The following is a 23568-nucleotide window of genomic DNA, read 5'->3' on the forward strand; positions in this document are numbered from 1 at the left end:
TTCGAAAAAAAACTAATATGAATAAAAGAATACAAAGTTGTGATAAAAGGTTGTATTAACATTTTGATCAAAAGAACATGAAACAACACGTAAGATAAGGTAGTGGTATTTCTTCTATTTCTAAATAAGTGTTACTTTATTTTGAATGATATGCTCTTTAGTGAATGGGATGCATATCATGCACTCGCTTGTATGATCTAATTTATGCTTACAAAAATGTAGTACATAATAAAGTTGCAGTACATTAATTTAGCAAAGCTTAAGTTTTATACAGATACATCAAAAAAAAAATTAACACACTTTATCTAGCAAAAGGAGGAAGGACAACTGAAAAAAAATGGTAGGCAAAGCCATCTTTGAGTACTTTATGCTAGCTTTTAAACACCACAAATAGCCAATATTACTTGAGAAAACACTCATTCTTCAGGAGTAGCACTTGCAGCATTGAGGTCCACAGTGAGGTCAAGTTCCTGAGACATGTTACAGACCACATGAACAAGGAATAAACACAGTGGTTAACAATGACAATGAATTTGGTAGAACATTCACCTTTCCAGTAATTTTGCTGTACAGCGCGATCACATCCTTCACAGTAGACTCGAAGTGTGTTGTTGCATCATAACTCTGCAGGAAGTTCAATCAGTATATGTATTGCTTAATTACGTATAACTAATTAAAATTTCTTACTCTAAACAATAAGAATGCTGTTATAGTATTATACAGGTCGTCTGTCAGGTTTAGAACTTACAGTAGATATGAAGCAGCTATCAGATTCCGGCTGGTTTGTAGGCTCATATCTGTCATATGTATCGAAGAATATCTCATCTACCGGTCCAAGAAGATCGATGCCAGGCTTTAGCTCAGCCTCTGGGTTATCAGTCTCCGCTTCAGTTGTAACAAATGCAATGTGTTTCCCATTAGCAGCAACATTGTGAGTGTAGGAGCAACAGAATACATACCTGAAAAAATACCAGTTAATATTAGAATGGATTGCCAAATACTTATCTACACAAGACAATTAGGCTCCATTGTTTTCGTTTTATAAACCCTTGTCTGAATTTCTTAGCCCTAGTACAAACTTGTTTTTCCTTATTATAGAACTTATTGGCTCTTGTCAGCACTCATTTTAGTTGTGACTTGAACTTGGGTAGAAATTACTCGTATATCATAACTCTATGAGATAACAGTCATAGCACACAACATACGGCCCTGGTTATGAAAATTTTCTAGGATAGAACATAGAAGTACTACAAACTGCCTTTGCAACACAGGGAACTGGCTAGCAAAAAGTTTTCAGATTTCACATACATGTCTGATTTTCGACCAAGTTGCTTCTGTGGTAGGATCACCTGCACTGAGTGTGAATCTTTGGTTTCTGGAATTGGGTGACTCATTATACATATAGCACGCGTTACTGTTCCAACCTTACGGACCTGTTGCATTCAAAAACAGAATGCATATAGAAATTTTCATCAAGTGAACACTTAAGAATGATCAGAATATTTGCACCTAAGAAAATCAACATAATAGCATCAGTAAAGTTTGAGAGTTTGCCTTATCAGGTAGATATGATGGATCACAAACAACTTTCTTGCATTTAGCAGTTTCTCCTTCAGAGGAAACTCCAATAGCTTTCCCACTATCATCAAAGACTACCTGTCATCCAAAGCGAGTCATACTTAGTTACTGTATTGTATATTATCTTTCATGAAGACTAGATACACACAATTTTTCCACGAAATGATGTTACTTAAAGAACAAATGTTGTAGCACAATATATACCGAACAATCTGGCTTGTTGAGCATGTAGGTTCCACCATAAACTGCGCTCAAACGCGCAAATCCCTGTCAGGGAAAGCAGAGAACATCAGAGCTGTGTCAAGTGGGAGAATTCATACAAAATATCATGGCATGAAAAAAAAAGGGCTTATTTACCTGAGGCAATTCTCCAAGTCCATACAGTGGATAAATGTAAGGAGATCCTCCTTGAAATCGAGCCAAAGACTCTGCATATAACTTTCGTAACAAAAGTCCAATATAATTAGCAGCAAATTTACATTAGTCACTCAAAGTCAGAAACATTACAATTAAGTATCTGAACACAGAAATTCAAAACAAACATTCATATTGCATAAACATCAATAAGTCTAATAAGATAGCATACAACATTCAGCATAACCAAGCAAATTTTTTAACGGTAGCATCAGTTCTTAGACCGTGTAAACTGTAAAGTCAGATGAACACACGCATGACACAAATACTATACATACATATTAACCTTGCTAAGGAAAGAAGTAAGCTTCCATGAGCAGAATGAGCTTTTTAATGACAACTTGAACAGATTATTCTGAAGAACAAAAAAAGTTCTATGCAAATGTAAATCCATTATTATGTTGCTTATACATGAAAAATTAGGTCATACATACAAAATGAGTAAATTAGTGCTCGAAAAGGGACACGAGTGTCACCTTCATTCTCTTCACGAAATCTATGGCAGGTTGATCCAAGTAACTATCATCCAGATAAAGTGCCAAGGCATGACCAATGAAATCAATTGTATCATCCTCTAAGCCATATTTTCTACACCAAACAAGTAAGGAAAAAAATTAGGCAAATAAGGCGATTAAATTTGATCTTATTCGCAGACAATACTATTAACATTAGAACTACGAGTATTAATTAACATTTCCTTAGACTAATAGTTACAACTTTCAAAAGAACAGAATTAAACAACCAAAGTGATGGATGAAATATTACGAAATAAGATCTCTTGCAGTAATCTTGGTCAAGTCCAACCCTTCGTGAGACTTAGGATCATTATCTTCATAATCTTGCACATAAATGAAGAACTTTCTAGCACGCCTTTTCTCGAAAAGCCCCATCAAAGGAGATTTCAGAGCCTCAACATCTGTAGCAGGCACCTTGTAAATCTGCAAGAACCATTTAAGTTAGAATTTCGACATTTTCCTTTTAAGTAACACAACATCAGGAAAATTTTTGCATAATGTACCTTGCCCTTATTGTACACAAAGCTACCATCCACTGCCTTAAAATTAAGATATTTAGTAACATCGGTGTGGATGAGTATACGAACCAAAACTTCATTCGCCATCATGAACTACATGTAAAATGAGCGCGCTAATAAATACATATACAAAGTAACAAAGATTACGAACATGTTACATGTTTACATGTTACGAGGAATTTTCTTAGGTAGATGATCGAAATTGGTGTGCGTGTTTAATCAAAATGATGGTACGTACGTACCTTAGGTATCATGTCAACATTGTACTCTTTGCTTGGACCTAAGCTTTCCGGAGGCTTGTCATCACCCCTAAAGCGCTTCCAAAGCTATTTCAGAAGCAGTAAAGAATTAATATTGCCTAAATATAAATGTTATAGGGAAATTGCATTTTGTAAAGAAAATGTTGACTTCATTATATTCGACTTCATAATGGTACTACTAGAACTAATTTTTACTCATTTTATCATTTTAGGGAGCTCCATGTGAAGTTGTGAACAAATGAGTGAATAATGACTGAGATTGTAACACGTACATGGTACAACCTGTTATATGTGTATTATGTATAATCACGCGATTAGGGGATATTGTTAAGGTGTATGGGAAACATACCTGATTGAGATTGAGAGAAGTTGAAGCTCCTCCATAATAGTCATTCCTGTCCATATGTAAGACCTGTTTCAAGTAGTCCAAATAAAGAATTTAATTTTAAAATGTTCATGATTTTATTTAAACTTATGTTAAAGTTTTTGTATTGCTTGATCATATATATTCTGATTTGTCATCCAAAAAAGATAATTTTAATGGCTTTATAAGGTAACACCATGTCATAAAGTCACAAAGTTGATAATTTTAAAAAACTTTTGAGTTAATCAATAATAACATTAACGTCACCACAATACCTTTAAAAATGTTCCGCCTTCAATAATGTTATATACACTAAATCATACCCCTTTTTGTCTTTTAAAAATTGAAAGGCCCTTAAATAATATTATTATACATTAAGAATTTCAAATCCGCTTACATCATTACCCTGTAAAACTACAAAGAACTCCCGGAAACAATTACATTGTACCCTTCAATTACATAAAAATGCAAATCAATAATAACGATAGAGTATTAGCTGAGTTGGTCCATTAACAAATAATAACACAACTATGTAACATCGAAACTAAATTGAAGTTGAAAGGAGATAAGAGAATTACTTTAAGGCCATCAACGGAAAGAAGACCACTGAGAATGCATTCCTTAAGGCCAGTACCAAGAACAATTACATCGTACTCTTCATCCATGATTACCAATTCAGCTTTTTTCTCACTTTCAATTAATTATTAATTAAACTCAGAGAATCAATTAAAGATAGGATTAAAAGTGTTATTATGTTGTTGACTTGTTAAAGAAAAAAGAATTAAGAATTAGTAATTTGGATTAATTGATGTAATCCAAAAAACAAAGAAAGAAATGGTGTAGGAAAATAGAAGAAAAACGAGGGGTGTAACGAAAAAAGCGTTACATCATGAAAAGCTGAGGAAAATTCTCAAATACCAAGGATGACCTATCCCTTTGAATTTTGGCATCAAATCAGCCGTTTTACCACCCTTATTTTACTCTTATCTTTTAAATTTACCACCTCTAATTTGAATACCAAAGATGACCTATCCCTTTGAATGTTTGTGTATCACGTATTCTAGGTGCTACGGACCTGGAGTAGTCATGTTCGGCAAAACGTAATTGTAAAATTATTTGTTAGTCATGATAATAGATGTTAGATACGAGAGTAATTATAGTACGTTGTGAAGATTGAAAAATGTATATACGGAGTAAAAATTAGACAAGGACCTCAGCTCTAGTTGTTGTGATTTTGAGTTCATATGGGATTGATATGTATGAGTAATTAATCCAACAAGCAACCATCCCTACCTTATAAAAAGTATAAGATAACTCTGTGCTACCAACTATACTCTTAAAAATATGTACAAAAATGTGTATAAAAATGTGTATTTATATTTTTACCCTTATTAATATGTTTACTATCATTAATATATTTAATGCATTTTTTTTTCATTAAAGATATCATCACTTAATTCAAAAAAAGAAATTTGACAAAAAAAAAAACTTCTAATGCTTTATACTTCATATGTTATTATATATTATTATTATTATTTAAAAAAAAAAATTATATGTACGAAGAGACTGTTTATTAATTACCAAGAGAATGTTTATTTTACTCCTAGTAATAGTTAAAATTTGCACCCAAATGAAAAATAAATCTTTTTTAGCAAAATTCTTGTGATGGAAGTACTATTTATAATGTATATTGTCATCACATTTACATAATTTCTTCATGTCATGCAAGGTGCAATGCAAGGTTTCAAAATGAGACCATACTAATCTGATCTGCTATATGAAAAATTGTGTATGTCCTAACTCCTAATCACTATTACATCTATGAATCTATGATGCAGCTTCAGTTCACAACTGTGGTTGAAGTTTAGTAGAAACTCAAAACCAAAGATCAAATGTCACTTGCATTATTATTGTTGCCCTCTCTTTCTACATAGTACCAAACACTTAACACGCAAAACTAAACAAAATTATGGTCAAAGTTTACAATAGAGAGAACGCATTTTATTGGTATAAATATACATACACCTCACCCTTATTTTATTCCATTAAAGGGGTTGAAAAAAATACATGCAACTAATTAAGTGATGAATTCAAGGGTATTAAATAAACCCTAGTCTGAGATTAGTGTCAAAAGAAACACTATTCGGAATGTGATTATGCTCAGGAAATTGTGCTAATTGTTGCTCCGAACCCAATTTACCTTCGATGGCATTCTTAATCTGCACATATTAATTTTAATATGAGCCTTGATAAATCTGATTATTTGACAAACAAACAATTTTGAAGTGAAAGTAGTTGAACATATTCACAACATTACCTTCTGATTCAAATCCTTGTTGTTCTCAATCAATGTCTTTTCCTGGAGTTTTTTCTTTGAAATTAAATTAGTCGTAGAATAAAGTTTAAACATATTCCACTAAAGACGTACACATTTTTAATAAATCTACTAATCAAAATATATAAACAGCAATCTGCAATTATTTATGTAATTTGCCTTCTATGACTCAGCAAAATGTAAAAATTCGTGTTAATTGTAATTGGTGCATATTTTTAAGGACGTAAAGTGTGTACCGGATGAAACCTATAGGAGTATGGGTAACTTACCTACCCCAAGGTAAGCAATATCCATAGTTTTGGACAAAGTGGGGGACTTAGCTTAAAACAATAAGAACCATATATGAACTTTCCAAGTACATACACCAATTTACTCCATATAAAATGCAATTTACTCTTAGCCACAACTCCCAACGGGCAAAAACTACCAAATTCCACAAAACATGTACTCATATTCTCATAATATCTTCTTTTTGTTTTAGACTGGTCTACTACCTTCGTTTCATATTAGTTGTAACTTTGGAATATTTTATATCTCAAAAATAATACCCCAAAGTTGCAACTAATATGAAACGGGGGTAATAATTATCTTATTCATTTGCATTTGTAACCAAATAAGGCCTTAAAAATACGTGCATAGTTGTAATGTATAAAATAAATAGGTGTAAGTATAACATAGAAAGGAGGAGATCACCTTTCGTTTAAGATCTGTGATCACTCTCTGAAGCTTGTTGTTTCGGGGTTTTCTGATGTCCTGCGGGGGAGTTACAATTCCAGGACTGGTATCCTTGCGCCTGTACCTGCAAAACAACGGAGACTCCTTGTGGTGGGAGCTCCGCCTCCAACGGTCAAGTTAGTACTTGTTTGAGGAGTGATAAATGCGGAAAGTAAAGGTGGGAGATCTGGTTCCTCTAGGGGAGGAGTGATCAATGTGTTTTGGTTTTCTCTAGGTGAGAGTCATTCTGCTGAATCCCCTTTAATGAGGATTAATTAAGTATTTATAGTCTTGAGAAGCGTGCCAATTTTAGGTTTAGGTTAACCAGGGCAAATTGGGCTTCTCTCGGACTTTGGGCCTTGGTGGCCATTTTGCCTATTTGGCATATGGGAGGCCACGTGGCGTGGCCTGATTAGTCCATGTTGGACCTCTTAGGGTGACAAATGGCGGACGCTGATTGGCCCACGTGGTGGACACGTGGCAGGTCCGGATTGGTCCATTTGTCATGGGTAATTTTTACCCTAAACATTTGCCCCTCGGAAGGAGTAATTTCTCTTTCCAGGAGGGATTGCTCCTTTCGAAAGTTAGACCCTCGAAGCTTTGCTAGGTCGGCATCTTGCCTAGTTCTAATGGGAGATGGACTTGATTAACTTAGAAAATTTTGATACCTTGGGCGGTATGACATTTTCAAAGTTAATCAATCATAATAATGAGTGCCGCCGAACTAGACAGATGCCGATTCTTTGCCCCACTATGCAGATAGCCCCTGATCAGGTGGACTGTCAACTATTGCATAAGGGGTAAGCGTTTAGCATTATTCGACCATTGGCCTCTTTTGATTCAATATACTAAGTTTGGTACTTAGTTTATTTCGTTGGGGGATGGCTGGTCGTCTGCTTTGGTGGCTGCATAGAAGCAGGCGTCAGACAGGACGTCCAACCAAAGTAGCTACGCCTATTGGGTTACAGACGACAGCTTTAAGTATAGCCAACCTAGTAAGAATAGTGGTCGAGTACCTCTGTTTACCAAAAAACAGGCGGACTCCTCATACCTTTTAGGTTCCGTACTAAGGAGGGCGACTGGTTAACCTTGCGGTTAGTCAATCACTGCCTATTTTGTTTGAGTGGTAGGGAAACCAGGCGGCGGGGGCCGGATAGTCCCCTTGATTCGCCAAGTTTTTCTTGGCTATTAACTCAAAGGTTGTTAACCTAGCAGGAGTAGTGGTTGAGAGCCCCTGTTTGCTAAAAACAGGCGGGCGACTCATACCTTTTAGGCTCCATACTAAGTTTGAGAGAGTGACTATGAGTTAACATGGGAGTTACTCAGTCTCCGTCACACTCTAGCTTGAGTAGTAGAGGTACCAGGCGGCGGAGGCCGGCTGATCCCCTTGATTCGCCAATGTTTGTTGGCTATTAACCCAAGGAGTGGTTACCTAGTAGGAATAGGGGTTTGAGTGCCCCTGTTTGCCAAAAAACAGGCGGTCTACTCAAACCTGTTAGGTTCCATACCAAGTTTGAGGGAGTGCCTATGAGTTGACTTTGGTGTTACTCAGTCGCCGTCACTCCTGCTTGAGTAGTAAAGGTACCAGGCGGCGGAGGCCGGCTGAACCTTTTGATTCGCCAATGTTTGTTGGCTATTAACTCAAGAGGTACCCCCTGAATTTATCCCAAGTAATACAGGGGGTCATCCGACTCAGATGTCAACTCCTACCACTGGTTTGGTTAGTGATAGAGTTATCCTTGTCTCAAAAACGGCTACGTGGTTGCCCTTGGGGACAGTCGTATAGGTGCTGTGTAATTAGTTTATAGAGCAATGTTCCACCCAAAAGGGAGCTGCTCTCTGCGACGAATTTCATCCGGAGGGATGCCGTCGGACGCCTGCTATGATGTTGGGACAGGTCGTATTAGTTTAAAAATTGGATCAGTTGGCTTGGCGCCTGGGCTGATCATCGGGCCTGTGGCCTTGGTTAGTTCTTGGCGAACGTAGGTGCTAAGTAAGAAGAGGGCAGCCGCTTGTTTAGGCACATGGTTGGCCTGGCCCTAATCTTTTTTAGCTAAGTATAAGGGGGGTGGCTGTGTGCTTTGGAACCAGTCGGCCCTCTTCTAAGAGTAGCCGACTATATGTCCAGACGGCATGCCCCTCTAGTGATAGAGTAAAATAATCAAAGCAGAGAGTAGCCGACTATAGAGGTACCGCTGCTATACTCAATGGAGAGTAGCCGACTGTAAAGGTACAGCGGCATGCCCCTCTGATGATATAGTGATATAATCAATGGAGAGTAGCCGACTGTAAAGGTACAGGCGGCATGCCCCTCTGAATTAGTATCAAGTATTGAAATAATTTCAAGTGTTAGAGTAGATAGATCACTTAGCTCCCTTCCATGGAGGATTGATGACTCTACTTTCTTCGAATGGGGACAGGTGGTCGTGCTAAACTTGTTAATGTGGTTTGCGACCTCGCTGCTCGGCCTACACATTTGCCGCCGGTCTTTAGCCCCTTAGTGAAATTAATGAGGGTCGACTGCTTTCATAGCTACGAGACTTCGTCGTATAGGGGGCCGACTACTATTCATGCCGCCTCTCTTGCTTGATAGACTTAGGCAATATTTTTTGAGAGGATCTTATGTTTTTGTCTTATTCTCATGCATGAGAATGACAATTAGCCATACTGTTAGGCAGCATTTTTATTTTTTTTCCAATCATAATAGTGATGATGGTAGCCTAAAACAAGGCTGCAAACCCACGATAAATAATTCCATTCGGTATGCCGCTTGTTTTCCTTAGGCAAGACCTCCAATCCTCAACTTTGAGACCACGATGCTCGATACCCATGAACGCCTTGTGATTAAATGTTTCCGAAATATCAAGCTAAATATCTCGCATTTTAAGGTTCGGCTTTAAATGACCGAATTGTTCATGCGATTGTTCAGGTAGCCGCTTGTTTTCATGCTCAAGTTCGAAGCTATTACTTAAACTTGCTGTTTTACCCAAGAGCCGCCTCCTTGATTTTGCTATCAACATGAGGCGCTTGGTGAAGAAGGCTCGGATACCAAGTGGGCTTTTGTGATTTCTTGGACATGCTAGCGGTCATGTATATACAAAATGAGATATGGGTGTGGCCCATATTATTCTTGGAACGAAGCTTGGGAGCCGGTTGTTCAAACATAGGCGCTCCTACTCCGCCTTGCTATTTTTAATGGTTTAAGGGGCCGACTGGTTTTGTTATGAGGTGCCGACTGTTATGAACCATTCGAGTGTCTTGATTTTAATGCTTGTGTGCATTTGAGGTAGGAGTCATCAAGCTCTCGCTTATAATCAAGGCATAAGTTCAAGGCTACATGCTCACACACTCGGCAATGTAACTCATGCCCAACATCGAAGTGTCGGACGCATGGTTAAAGTTGATCGTGGCTACCACCTGCTACTTCGTGGCTGGGACTAGGCCGGCTGCCATTTAGCCGCCTGCTTTCTTGGGCGAGACGCCAATGCCCAGCTTTCACAATAAGAGAATTAGCACATGAACAAGTTTAAGCATTCACTCTCATGGCCGATTATATTACTACGAGCCAAGCGCTACTCCTCTCGGCAGGCCTTGAGGTTTGAGGTTTATATGTGCGAGTATGTTGGCTGTTTACTTTTGGAAGATCAAGCTGGAACCAAACTCATTTGTATCAAGTATACTTGGCATTATATTTTTGAGCAAAAACCATGCGGTTATACCATGATAAAACATCATATAGAGCAGGTTGGTCTTATCACAATAGCAAAGATCATAGATGCTCGCATGCCGGGGCCGTTTTTGAACCTCAAGTAAACCGAGCACAATGGTTTTTTTGGGTATGGCCGGCTGTAATCTTGAGGAGCACTTGTGATTGTGTAATTATTCACAGCATTCTTGCTTTAAATACATATAGCCGGTTTTTCAAGGCTACCCTCGACGAGCACCGACTGTTTGGCTGACCGAATGCCGACTAACTCTATAATGTCGCCTGCTCTCAAATGCTGAGAGTGCCGGATGTTTTATCAAGAGCTAACTAATGTTGCGTAGAGATGGCCGGCTGCTATTCATGCACCTAACTCTTGTTTTTTACGGCTGGTTTTCGGTTTTGTTTCAGCCAGACCAAGATCCACTAGTTGACCCGCATATGATGCAAGCTGGAAAAAGTTTCATTTGAATTGAAATACATATGGCATTATAAATGTTGGGTGAGCATATATGGAGCTGGCCGGATGTATTGCTTGCAGCCTTTGATGCCGCCTATATCAAACAGATGCTTGGCATGAGGAGAAGTCCGCCTGGTTAGAAGCTCACAAACGACTTCTTCCAGAATTTACTCAGTAATTAAGATTCACCTTGGGTAAGAGCTTCCTCACGGTAATTGCAACGGAAACAATTGACAATCCTCAATAGGGTGCCGCTTGTTTTTACATGACTAGCCGTTTAATCATTGCTTTGGTTGCAAGGGCCACCTGATTTAATCATTACTGCCGCCTAGTTGGCTGATACTAGGCCGGCTGTTTTTAGCGACTGGATGCATTTAACAAAACCATTGTGAAGGCCGGCTGTTTTAGTGCCTCTAGCTGGGACTGAATTGGAGATGGCTGTTCCGTAACGTTCAGGTTTAATAGTGAAGGACCGAATGTTTAGCAGCTGCATAGATTGCCGTTTGTTTGCATTTCATCGTTAGCATGGCCGGATGCGTTGCACCAACCGACTGCTCATGGGGTGTTCTTGTTTCTTTACATGAGCACCTGTTGTTCTCCCACTTGCCGCCTGCTCATACCACACTTGCATCGAAACTATTCGTGTTAGTAGCTGGCATCGTGTTCACCAAATTTGCATGTTTAGGCAAGCTTTCCACTACCTATGCAAGTATGAAGAGCAGTAGTAGCATGCGCATATTCAACCATAGCAACAACATATATTGGCCGGCTGGTTAAAAATACCATCTTGACGCCGATTGCTTGTGCTATGTCAAGAAAAGTTTGGCAAAGGTGATGTTGGATGATACTTTGATTAGTTTGAGAACTATGAGAGGTGCCTTAAGTATCCATTTTCGGCTTCAAGGGTGTAATGCTCACAACGTTTTGAGAGTCGATTGTATGCTAGCGTCTATGGCCCTCATTAAAGAGTTCCGGCTATTTTAGAGCTAGTAGGCCGACTGCTTTGTGGCTGAGTTGGAGCCGATTTCCGCCTACTAGCTTTGAAGAACGAAGCCTGGGTGTCGGTTTGTTCAAGAAGCATAAGGGCCATTACTCCACCTAGCATTTGCGAATCGTTTCAAAAGCTGAGTGTTTAGTGGGCGACGGTTATGATCATGTAAGTCTTGTTTGGTCTCCATGTTATACGACACATGCCTTGGTTTATATACCCTTGGTATTGTGCCTTGTCACTTGAAGAGCCGCCTCCTTGTTATGATCACATGGGACTTTGCCACCTAGTTGGTCTAAGTGACGTGTGGCTAGCAATGTGCTTCTCACGTAATGATATGAAGTAGTCAGCGCTTGATTCCATGTTTACCTACGTTGTATACATATACAAGGTGGTATTAGGCGGCCTAACTTTGCATACCTTCTTTTATTTTTTTTATTTTTTTTTGTAAAATCATAATAATGATTTAATAATTATACCAGCCTACAAGCTTGACCATCCGACTCCCAACATTTGTTCGTATGACGCATGCAGTACTTGGCCGCCTGGCCGGATGCTCGGAGGCTGGTCTTCTACCGGCTGTAACCATTGAGTGTCATGCTAGGCGCATGTAACTTTAATCGGGGTTGGTTAGACCTGGCCGACTGCTTATATTGCCGCCTGGTCTATTAATTTAGCATGGGCAAGAACTATGTCGGTTGTACCCTGTGAGTGTTAGCACACTTTTGTGAGGGTGAGTGCCGCCTGTCTGACTCTCATGGTTAGATTTTGAATACCTCATGGAGGTATGGTGGAGACTGTCTTGAAAATCAGACGTAGAGGCCGACTCTGATAGTCGGTCATTCTTCTTCTGCTCCAGCAACATTCGAGCATCAGAGAATGTTCTCTTTGACTCGTCCGGTTGAACATAACGGATGGGCTTTCTCTTCCCTTGTGAAGGGAAGTGATACTTTGTTTAGTCGATCACTGGCGACTGCCTTACCCCAGGCTTTGGCTAGGGGGTCGCCACACGATCCTTAACAAGTCTAGTTCTCCCGGGGTGGGAGGACGTTCTGGCCGACTGTTCCTTTGCGGGAACAGGCGTTCTCTTTTTGATTAGCTCCTGGATTTCTCCCTTGAAACCTCTCATGAAAGACATGAGTTCGTTCCTGGTAACAGGAGCAGACCCCTCGATCGCCTGTTGATGCTCAGGCGGTGGGACGGGTACGTCGAACTCTAAGGGACCCGTCGGGGGTCGTGTGAGTCTCGACATCGATTTCATTGTCGGTGTCCTGGTCCGACTGAACTAGGGGGTCGTCCATGGGACGCTTGTCACTTAGAATCGGTACAGACTGTGATGCCATCTCGAAAGTACTCTCCCCACAGACGGCGCCAAAATGTTTCGGGGTTTTCTGATGTCCTGCGGGGGAGTTACAATTCCGGGACTGGTATCCTTGCGCCTGTACCTGCAAAACAACGGAGACTCCTTGTGGTGGGAGCTCCGCCTCCAACGGTCAAGTTAGTACTTGTTTGAGGAGTGATAATTGCGGAAAGTAAAGGTGGGAGATCTGGTTCCTCTAGGGGAGGAGTGATCAATGTGTTTTGGTTTTCTCTAGGTGAGAGTCATTCTGCTGAATCCCCTTTAATGAGGATTAATTAAGTATTTATAGTCTTGAGAAGCGTGCCAATTTTAGGTTTAGGTTAACCAGGGCAAATTGGGCTTCTCTCGGACTTTGGGCCTTGGTGGCCATTTTGCCTATTTGGCATATGGGAGGCCACGTGGCGTGGCCTGATTAGTCCATGTTGGACCTCTTAGGGTGACAAATGGCGGACGCTGATTGGCCCACGTGGTGGACACGTGGCAGGTCCGGATTGGTCCATTTGTCACGAGTAATTTTTACCCTAAACACTTGTCATCCTATAATCAATAACAATAATATATAAGGAATAACAAGCTTAATTATCATAGAAAAACAAATTGCCATCATTATTAATAAAACGCGCAACAATTGGAATGAAAAAATGAAATAATTCGGAAAAAAAAAAATGCAATTATTTATTCTTAGTCTTTCTTTAGTCTATACACTTAAGCTTAAGCTAATCAACTATTCCATACTTATTAAAAATGTTAAACTGCTAAATCAATTAACTATGCTAAAGTGTTAAGAAAACAACACAAACAATTAGTCAAGAAGTTTATTCAAGTCTCTTTTTTTTAGGCTTTACAAAGTCACAAATAATCAACTTTAATCGAATTGCTCTACTTTGTATACAAGCTAGCGAGTTGGATATTGTTAGACTTTATAGCGTATTTAAATATATCACCGAAGAAAAAACAATTGATCACCAGAAATCATGTACTGTATTGTGCAGTGAAGGGAGAAATTCACTAGCTAGCTTACCAACCTTCATTCGACGAACACGAGTAAAAGCTTTCTCAATTTGTCTCTCAACCTTAACAAGTTCTTCAAAACCTAACCCTTCTAGATCTTCTCCTTTCAACTGTCTGTCAATAAACAAACGTTAAACACAAATGTGCAATGTTGATCTAAGACACTAAGAGCAAAATATAGGAAGAAATACCTTAACTCTTGCCTTTTGACTTCAACTTCCTTGCTTACAACAGCACAATCATCCTCCAAAAACACAGGATAAGGATCAAGCTGCTCATCATCAGGAAGTTTTTCTGTGTGTCTCATATACCTTTGAATTACTCGAGTCACCCTTATTTTCGGAACAAAGATCAAAATCGTTAAAGCTATACACCGGAGTCAGTATCGAGTACTGTATTCATTTATGTTTCTACAAACAGAAATGGTTGTGCTTGTGCACATTTTGACTACTCCGGTCTGTACAAAGATGTGAAGTATTATCTTCGCTGATTTGACTTATCTGATCTTATTTATACTTTTTTTTAACCTCTAAAATTTGACTATACCTTATTTAATCTATTTAAACTTATCTATAAATATTCATCCCTATTTAGCTCGGCTTTTTTCACCTTAAACAATGTATTACTTATAGCCTAATCAAATCTTTCAAGATCTAGTGTAAAACGCCTAAACGGTTTTGGTTTGGTTGGATCAAAATCAATCTTTCCGGTCTGAATGTTTCTAGTCTTACTTACATGATTCTTTTTGGTATATATATATATATATATATATATATATATATATATATATATATATATATATATATATATATATATATAGAGAGTATGGATCATGTGAAAACAAATGTTAGGGTGAAAACTGAAAACGATTCATCCTAGCCGTAGATTATAATCTAGCGGATGACGTCTAACGTTTATATACTAATTTTCTCTCTCCTCCCACGAAAACAATTTCTCTCTCCTCCGTTATTTTCTTCTTCCTCCACTCTCTTACTTTCTCTCTCCTAATTTCTCGACATTTTTTTCCCCAATTTTCACGCTACTTTTTTCAAATTCAGCTTCAATTACTTTGATTTTCAGCAATTTTTCAGCTCTACGATCTATTATCAGGTGAGTTCTTTGTGTTAATTTCGCTATATTTTGCATGATTTGAGGTTTTAAGGTTTCTGAAATTTTCATCAATTTTGTTCGATTTTGTTTGATTTTGCGATTTTCTGTTCGATTTTGTTCAATTTAGTTCGATTTCCTGTTTTACTAATCGATTAATTTTAGTTTTTTCCTTAATTTCATTGATTTGTTCGGTTCAGTCGAGTTTTTCCACCATTGTTAACTAATTTGAAGTTCAACTTGTTGATTTGATTGATTTTTGCAGTGGAAGAAGAAGCGTATGAGGAGATTGAAGAGGAAGCGCCGAAAGATGAGACAGAGATCTAAGTAGAAGAAGATCTATAGCTTTCATGATTTTTTCAGTGTTGTTGAAGCTTTTTTCTGGCGCCCATGGCGAATCAACGGCGGCGCCACCACCACCTCTACCACAGCAACACCAGCATCAGCCGCCTTTCTCACCGATTTCTTCCCGTTGTTACCTCCATCGTCGACGTCTTCGTCCTCCGCTTCTTCGCTTTCTCGCTCCTCGTCCTTCTCGCCTCCTTCACCATGGCCACTCTCGCAGCTCATCTTCTCTTTGGTATTCTCTCTCTTTCGCTTTCTCTCTCCTCTGACACTGTAATTACAACAATTTGTTCTATAATTTGTTTAATTACTATAATTTCTTCATATATGAGGTTCTGTTTGTTTAATTAAGTGATGAATTATTGTCCAATTGTTTTGTTTTTGGATTTTACTTTTGTTCAATTGAAATTAATGATTTTTTTTTTGTCTGAATCATTGATTTGTTTTTCGATTTTTAGATCTTTGATTTTTTAATCTAGAGTTTTGATTGTTTTAATGTTGATTTGTCTCTGTATATGAGAGATTTGAGTTTCAGTGATGACTATTTTTTTAGAAATTCTAAATGTTTGATTTAGGTCAGAAAATGTATGATTTGTTAATGTTGATTTTGTAAATTTGGTTGATAATTACAAACTCGCGCTTAATTGGAGTGTTGTTTTTTTTAACCCTTTGGTGATGTTGTGACAATTAATTGAAGTGAGTTGATTTACTGTACATAGTTTGGTATTACAGTAGATTGATTTAAGATTGGATCCAAAATTCTCTTGTTCAGTTTGTTTATAGAATCACCATGTTTATGGGATCACCATATTATGAAAAGTGATTTAATCAACATTAATTTATTGTGATTCCAACAGTTCCCCTTAGGAGCTGTGAGAGGGGTACATGATAGAGGCGAGTAAAAATCTTACTGTGAGTAACAACACCCTGTGTTATGCAGTAAATGGCTAATGTCGTTATATGTCATTATCAGCTCATGCTGTGTTTTAAGATCTAAATAATATGCTTTGTTTTTTGCTTAGGTTTTTGTTGTTCTCTTTTACTAATTATCAAGGGTTTATGCATATTAATGAATTAGTTGTTTTTATAGGACTTAATAGACGTGGTAAGAGTTACAGGCTTAGGTGTACTAACTACCTGAGGCCTGACCTTAAGCATGAAGAATTCACAGAACAAGAAGAGAAGCTCATCATTCAGTACCATGAAGCTATATATAGGCAGCAGGTGGATCTAAAGTTTAATCTAAAGTTTGTCGCATTGGATCAATTTTAGTTAATTGATTACTCACATTGATTGCTCTAGTTGTTAATTGATTTTTGGTAGTTCATAGTGTGATTTAGTCAAAATTAATAATAGCTAATTATTTTCTTAGTGTAAATTTTAATGAGCAGGAAGTTATCTTATGATAAGGAGCAGTAGGATGACAAGGAGGAGAAAGAGAAGTTATCTGATGATAGTTACCTTATTTTTGTAAATAGTGACTTCTATATCAATGTGGTCAATGTTGTCAAAATTGATATAATTACCTAATTTTTATATATAGTGACCTTCGTTATTTTTATATATAGTGGCCTCTGTAAATTGATGTAGTTACCTTATTTTTGCATATAGTGACCTTTATGTAAATGTAGTCAAAATTGATATAATTACCCTATTTTTGTATATAGTGATCTCAAAGTAAATATTGTAAAAATTGATATAGTTACCTTATTTCTATATATAGTGACCTCGGTGTAAGTGTCATCAAAATTAATATAACTTGATATAATGACCTTATTTTTGTATATAGTGACCTCTAGGTTGTTTCACACCATCAGATGATCTAGTGAACATTCAATGGCTAAGATTGCTTGTTTTTAGTTTTCACCATAAGCTCTGTTTTCAGCGGAACCTCCCCGTATATATATATATATATATATATATATATATATATATATATATATATATATATATATATATATATATATATACTAATATGATTTCAACAACAAGAAATAAGTTTCTAAAATAAGATGAAGTGAATGTAATCTTTAATAAAAAAAATTTACAGCCATAATTACATCATAGTTATCAAAAGAAAAAAAAAATAAAAATCTGATCTTTTTTCCTTTTTCTCTCCTTAATTCATCAATTGTAATAGGTGAAGATTCAAATCCATCCTCAGATTTTGTACTGTAGAAAAATAGGCTAGCTTGTACGGATTTATTAAATTAAAAAATAAATAAATAAACTTAGATTAGCTAGCTTCATTTCTAGATATCCTACTGTATACACATTAGTTCAAATCATAAATTCTGATTTTTCCCAGATTTTCCTGAAGTTTTTTGAACTTTTACTTTCCTCTTCAACTACTCCATTTCATGATCTTTTTCTTATTTTAATTTTTATTAAGAATATAAACATAAAAATTCAATTTCAGACAAAAATATAGATGAAAATGCAAATCATAAAATAAAAATTTTAAAAAAAAAATTACTATAAAAGGAAGGAGAGAGAGAGAAAAATTAAACCTTGAAGTGGAGAATTCATAGAGTTTGTCAGAAGAAGAGAAGACAATGAGAGCAATTTCAGCATCACAAAGAGTTGAAAGTTCTTGAGCTTTCTTAATAAAACCTTTTCTCCTCTTTGAAAATGTTACTTGCCTTGCTGCTATATTTTCTATCTTCTTGATCTGTATTCTTGATCTCACCATGTTTTTTTTTAATCGGCTCCTATGATTAATTAATTCATAATTATAAACATGGAAAAGAAAAAAATTAAGTTAGTTAACGGGTTTGGAAAAAAAAAATAAGGAAAAAAAGGGAAAGTATATAAAAACTGCGTTTAGGATAAGCTAAGTACCACAACAAAGAGCTAGGTAGCTATCTTTGCAAAATCTAGATCTTGCCATATAAAAAAGAAAACCAAGAAGAAGAGCTAACCCTAGAAGGAAAGGAATGAAGAAATATGAGAGGAGCATAATCAAAAGCAAAAAGGTAATAATGGGGCCAATGAATGTGACATTGGTATAATTATATGATAGGATTGGGCAAAGTGGTCTGATAATTAGGGCAAAAAGATAATTATTTATGTTTTTAATTGGCCCTTGAACAATCTAATGGAGCCACAGCTACACGTATAGCATCATTGCCTCGTTGAGTCAATATACTACTTGATTAGGGGATTTTTATCCACCAATCAACATCCGACACGTGGGCCATCCAGGTTTCACCACGTGTCCTTCATGTAGGCCAATAGGAGTCTGCCACGTGTCATCAAGAGATTCGTCCTCCTTGGACCAATTGCAATGTGACACGTGTCCACCCATGTCAAATGGGAAAACCGGCCAACAAGGCCCAATCATTGTGGGAGACCCAGTCAGCCTTAGGTTTAACCTAAACCTAGTACTGGCACGCATCCCAAGGCATATAAATATGCCCATTAATCCTCATTAAGGGAGATTACGCACATTTAACACTCTCACCTAGAGAGACCCAATTACTTTTATTTCCGCATTAATTACTCCTTAATCAAGTACTAACTTGACCGTCGGAGGCGGATCTCCAATCGTCCGGAGCATCCGTTTGTTTTGCAGGTACAGGCGTCCGGTTCCAGTCTCAGAATTGTAACTCTCCCGCAGGACATCAGAAAACCCCGAAACATTTTGGCGCCGTCTGTGGGGAGAGTACTTCTGAGATGGCATCCACGTCTGTACCGACTCCTTAAGAGAGGCGTCCCCTGGACGACCCTCAAGTTCAGTCGGACCATGATACTGAGGAAGAATTTGAAGTTGAAGCTCACACAGCTTCAGACGGGACCCTAAGGGCCCGACGCACCCGTCATACCGAAAGGAGAGAACGGGAAGATCTTCAAACTGGACTCAGTGATCCAGCCGGCGCACCGCCTGTTCAGCAGCAGCCGGCTGATGGGTCTGCTCCCATTACAAGAAACGAACTCATGACCTTCATGAGGGGCTTCAAGGGAGAGATTCAAGAGTTTCTCAACAAGAAGCCGCCTGCTCTGGCTAAGGAGCAGTCGGCTAAGAAACCTTCCTCTTCAGGGAAGAGGAAGCCTGTTCAAGGGCGAGAGGCGACCCCTCATCCTAACTCTAGGAAGTGGGAGCCGCTTGTCCTTGATTTCACAAAGTACCGCTTTCCTACTCCAGGAAAGAGGAAACCTGTTCGTCATATTCAGGCGGACGGGTCGAAGAAAACATACACAGATGCTCGGCTATTGCTAGAGCAGAAGAAGAATGACCGATTGTCAGAGTCGGCCTCTACTTCAGACTTCCAAGACAGTCTACGCAATACCTCAATGAGGTATACTCAGTCGCATCATGAGAGTCAGTCAGGCGGTACCTCCCGTCAGTCCGGCTTTCATAGTGACCAGGCGGTACCAAACTTACCATTTGTACCGCAACAACAATATTTTTTGCAGCCACCTCTGTTTGGAGGGCATGCAACAAAGAATGTCCAACCTATGGACTGGCAGCTACGGTTGCTTAGACTTGGGGAACAGCCGTCGGCCTTCTCCAAGGAAATTACTGAAGCCGCTCAGCCGGCCAAAGTGAAAAATGTATTAGTAGGCGCCTATGACGGCACTACTAACCCAGAAGACCATTTGATGGCATTCACCAACCTGATGTACCTTCAAGGGTTGGATGATCCCACTTGGTGCAAGTGTTTTCCAGCGACTCTCAAAGGAATCGCACAACAATGGTTCGGCAACCTGCCGACTGGTTGTGTGAATAACTTCAGGACGCTTGCTTACTTATTCACCTCCAACTTTGCCATGAACATACCTGCGAAGAAGACGACCCTTGATTTAGGAACGATTCAGCAGGGTGAGAAGGAGGGGCTTCGTTCTTACATCAGGCGGTTTAACCTGATGAGAATACAGATTCAAGGGTTACCGGATGAGGTAGCCTATACTGACTTTTCAGAGGCCTCAAAGACGGTCGACATTCAAATTTGATTTGGTTCGAAAGAGGGTGGCGACTCTTCAAGAGGCCTTGATTGAAGCGGAAGCCTATATACAGGCGACTGATCTTTGTAGTACGGGAAAACAGTCGGACGGGAAAAGGTTCGACAAAAGAGAAGGACGACAGAAACAGTCGTCGAACAAAGATGAGAAGAAGAGAAAAGAGGTCTGGGCGGCTGATTCCTCTAAACAGCCGGCCCAGAAGAAGAGGAAAGAATTCAAACCATACTCCCCAAAGTATGCGTTTCACAAGGATAGCCAAGCTATCCTAAAGGAAATCAAGGGACGGATCTCAATTGAGAAGCCGGCCCCCATGAAGGGTTCTGCAAGCAACCGGAACCAAGAAAAATTCTGTGATTATCATGAAGATGTTGGTCATCACACCAACGAATGCATCAGTCTCATGCGGTATCTGGACTGCCTGGCTGAGCAAGGCGATCTTGACTCTTATGTCAAGAAATCTACGGGGAACACTTCCTCGAAAAAGCAGTCGGCCAAAAAGAGTCAACAGGCCGACAGCTCTGATACAGATGATGCAGTCGTCTACACCATTGCAGGCGGCTTCTCAGGAGGCGGCCCCACTATTAGGGGCAACAAAGACAATATCAGGCGGCTAGACGTAAATTCCGTTCACCAAGAACGGCCCTCCAAATATTCATTTCCTGAGATTGTCATCACTGAAGAAGATCTAGGAGGGGTAAGGGGGCCGCATGACGACCCTATCGTTATTAAATGTAAAGTGGCCAACCAGAGAGTTGGCCGAATCCTTATAGATACCGGAAGCTCCTCATATCTTATCAGTAGCAAATGTCTGTCAAAACTCAAATATCAGACTGATTGCATACATCCGGCATCCCATCCTTTAGTAGGGTTTGGAGGAGGAGGAGTCCACCCAGTGGGACGAGTGGATTTACCCATCCGCCTGGGTGAAAAAGGGGAAGGACGACACATGGTAGTCCGGTTCCTGGTAGTAGAAGAACTCTCGGCCTACAACATGATTCTGGGACGACCAACCCTGAATAATTCCAAGGCTGTTATAATCCCATCTCTTATGTTGCTCAAGTTTGAGAGGGATGATGGAACAGTCGGGTCCCTAAGGGGAGATCAGAGGATGGCCCGAGAGTGCTATCTCTCGGATATCAAGCCCACTGTTATGGCCGCTGGGTCAAGTGGTGGAAAAACAGACCTTGACAATGTCAAGGAGAGTGCGCCTGTTCAAGAAGCAGGCGACAAGAAGAGAAAGGCAGCCCAGACGGGGGCCGCAAGAAAAGACAGAAAATAGCAATCATTGGCAGAGGAGCGGTCGGATGAATTCCTCCCTCAGCCGGCTGGTGAGCATACGGACCTGATCTTAGAAGACTCGCGTCCTGACCGAACAGTCAAAGTTGGGACGACTGCTCTGAGAGTCCTAGGTGACGACTTTCACAAACTATTGAAAGAATACAAGGACATCTTTGCATTCGAAGTCCACGAAATGCCAGGCATTAGTCCTGACCTGGCGGTACATAAACTGGCTGTGGATTCGAAAAAGAAGCCGGTAAGGCAGAAGAAGCGGAACCATGGCGAAGAAAGAAGTCAGGCGGCAGCCGCCGAAGTTAAAAAATTACTTGATGCAGGGTTCATTCGGCAATGTTACTTCCCAGACTGGGTTGCAAATGTGGTGCTTGTTAAAAAGCCGAATGGCACCTGGCGAATGTGTGTAGACTACACAGACTTAAACAAGGCGTGCCCCAAAGACAGTTACCCTCTGCCTAAAATTGATAACCTGGTCGACTCAACAGCCGGCCATGCTTTGATGAGCTTTATGGACGCCTACTCTGGTTTCCATCAAATTCCTTTATGGAAGAAAGATCAGGAGAAGACGACCTTCGTCACTGATCAAGGGTTATACTGTTACACGGTCATGCCGTTTGGTCTCAAGAATGCCCCGGCCACCTTCCAGCGAATGATAAACACTGTGTTCTTTGATCAGATTGGGAGAAACGTCGAGGCATACATTGATGATATGATTGTCAAGTCTAAGCTTCAGATAGATCATCTGTCGGACCTCCGAGAAACTTTCGCCACACTCAGGCGGCACCATGTCATGCTCAATCCCAAGAAATGTGTATTTGGAGTTGAGTCTGGGAAATTTCTCGGATTCCTTATCAATCAGAGAGGAATAGAGGCGAACCCTGAGAAGGTGCAAGCGGTCATCGACCTGCAGTCGCCTCGTACCGTCCGAGAGGTTCAGAAGTTAACAGGTTGTCTGGCGGCCTTGGGAAGATTTCTACGCCGATCAGGCGACAAATGCTTATACTTCTTCCAGGCCATTAAGAAGAAGGCAAGGTTTGAATGGGGGCCGGATGCTGAGGCGGCCTTCCAGAAATTGAAAGTTCACTTGCATTCCTTGCCGAGGCTGGTCAGCCCTTTGCCCAAAGAAGTACTTTACATGTACCTGGTCGTCTCTGATCATGCGTTAAGCGCTGTTCTTCTTGCTGAAAGAGACGGCTGTCAGCTCCCGGTCTACTTTGTCAGTCATGTACTGAAAAATGCCGAGTTGAGGTATCCCTTAGTGGAGAAATTTGGTCTTGCACTCTTCATGGCTGTTAAAAAATTGAAGCCCTACTTTTTGGCACATGCAGTCGTCGTGTATACAAATCAACCTATCAAGCGGCCACTGACCACCATGGAGTCGTCAGGCCGGATGATCAAATGGGCCATAGAAATACAGAGCCTCGAAGTTAATTTCGAGCCTAGAAAAAGCAGTGAAGGGGCAAGCCTTTGCTAACTTTATTGTTGAGATGACTCGTCCCCCTGATTCTCGAGATCCAGACCAAGTCTGGAAGGTATATATGGACGAAAGCTCTACTTCAAATGGTTGTGGAGCAGGCGTCATATGTCAGTCGCCAGAGGGCGATAGGTACGAGTATGCTCTACGCTTCAGTTTTCAGGCCT

General features: G+C 39.6%; 2 protein-coding genes and 1 long non-coding RNA gene across 3 annotated transcripts; all 3 read right to left on the reverse strand.

Moving 5' to 3' along the window:
- Positions 1 to 51: 51 nt before the first annotated feature.
- Positions 52 to 4391, reverse strand: LOC110739942 (guanosine nucleotide diphosphate dissociation inhibitor At5g09550-like). The gene is made up of 13 exons (XM_021920418.1): positions 4228 to 4391; positions 3635 to 3697; positions 3268 to 3351; positions 3011 to 3118; positions 2758 to 2930; positions 2469 to 2580; positions 1936 to 2016; positions 1783 to 1845; positions 1555 to 1656; positions 1309 to 1433; positions 749 to 959; positions 550 to 624; positions 52 to 470 (listed from the first exon to the last, which is right to left on the reverse strand). The coding sequence occupies exons 1-13, from the start codon at positions 4312 to 4314 to the stop codon at positions 417 to 419; spliced, it is 1338 nt and encodes a 445-aa protein (XP_021776110.1). The 5' UTR covers positions 4315 to 4391; the 3' UTR covers positions 52 to 416.
- A 1180-nt stretch (positions 4392 to 5571) lies between these two features.
- LOC110740084 lies at positions 5572 to 6715 on the reverse strand. The gene is made up of 3 exons (XR_002514982.1): positions 6678 to 6715; positions 5967 to 6008; positions 5572 to 5868 (listed from the first exon to the last, which is right to left on the reverse strand). It is a non-coding gene; the product is annotated as an uncharacterized LOC110740084 (long non-coding RNA).
- A 7384-nt stretch (positions 6716 to 14099) lies between these two features.
- On the reverse strand, positions 14100 to 18640 carry LOC110740083 (MADS-box protein AGL24-like). Its single transcript, XM_021920578.1, has 4 exons — positions 18514 to 18640; positions 18183 to 18383; positions 14412 to 14552; positions 14100 to 14334 (listed from the first exon to the last, which is right to left on the reverse strand). Exons 2-4 carry the CDS (start codon positions 18362 to 18364, stop codon positions 14172 to 14174), a joined length of 486 nt encoding a protein of 161 aa, XP_021776270.1. The 5' UTR covers positions 18365 to 18383; positions 18514 to 18640; the 3' UTR covers positions 14100 to 14171.
- Between the last annotated feature and the right edge of the window lie 4928 nt (positions 18641 to 23568).

The sequence above is a fragment of the Chenopodium quinoa genome, unplaced genomic scaffold (genome assembly GCF_001683475.1).
Source record: "Chenopodium quinoa cultivar QQ74 unplaced genomic scaffold, ASM168347v1, whole genome shotgun sequence".
Taxonomy (NCBI): domain Eukaryota; kingdom Viridiplantae; phylum Streptophyta; class Magnoliopsida; order Caryophyllales; family Amaranthaceae; genus Chenopodium; species Chenopodium quinoa.

Coding starts and splice junctions, on each gene's coding strand:
- LOC110739942 (XM_021920418.1), bottom strand. CDS start 4,314: ATGGATGAAGAGTACGATGTAATTGTTCTTGGTACTGGCCTTAAGGAA. Junction 2,931..3,010: donor TTGTGTACAATAAGGGCAAG/GTACATTATGCA, acceptor TGGTTCTTGCAG/ATTTACAAGGTGCCTGCTAC. Junction 1,846..1,935: donor GACTTGGAGAATTGCCTCAG/GTAAATAAGCCC, acceptor TTTCCCTGACAG/GGATTTGCGCGTTTGAGCGC.
- LOC110740083 (XM_021920578.1), bottom strand. CDS start 18,364: ATGGTGAGATCAAGAATACAGATCAAGAAGATAGAAAATATAGCAGCA. Junction 14,553..18,182: donor TATGAATTCTCCACTTCAAG/GTTTAATTTTTC, acceptor TCCGAAAATAAG/GGTGACTCGAGTAATTCAAA. Junction 14,335..14,411: donor GTCAAAAGGCAAGAGTTAAG/GTATTTCTTCCT, acceptor GTTTATTGACAG/ACAGTTGAAAGGAGAAGATC.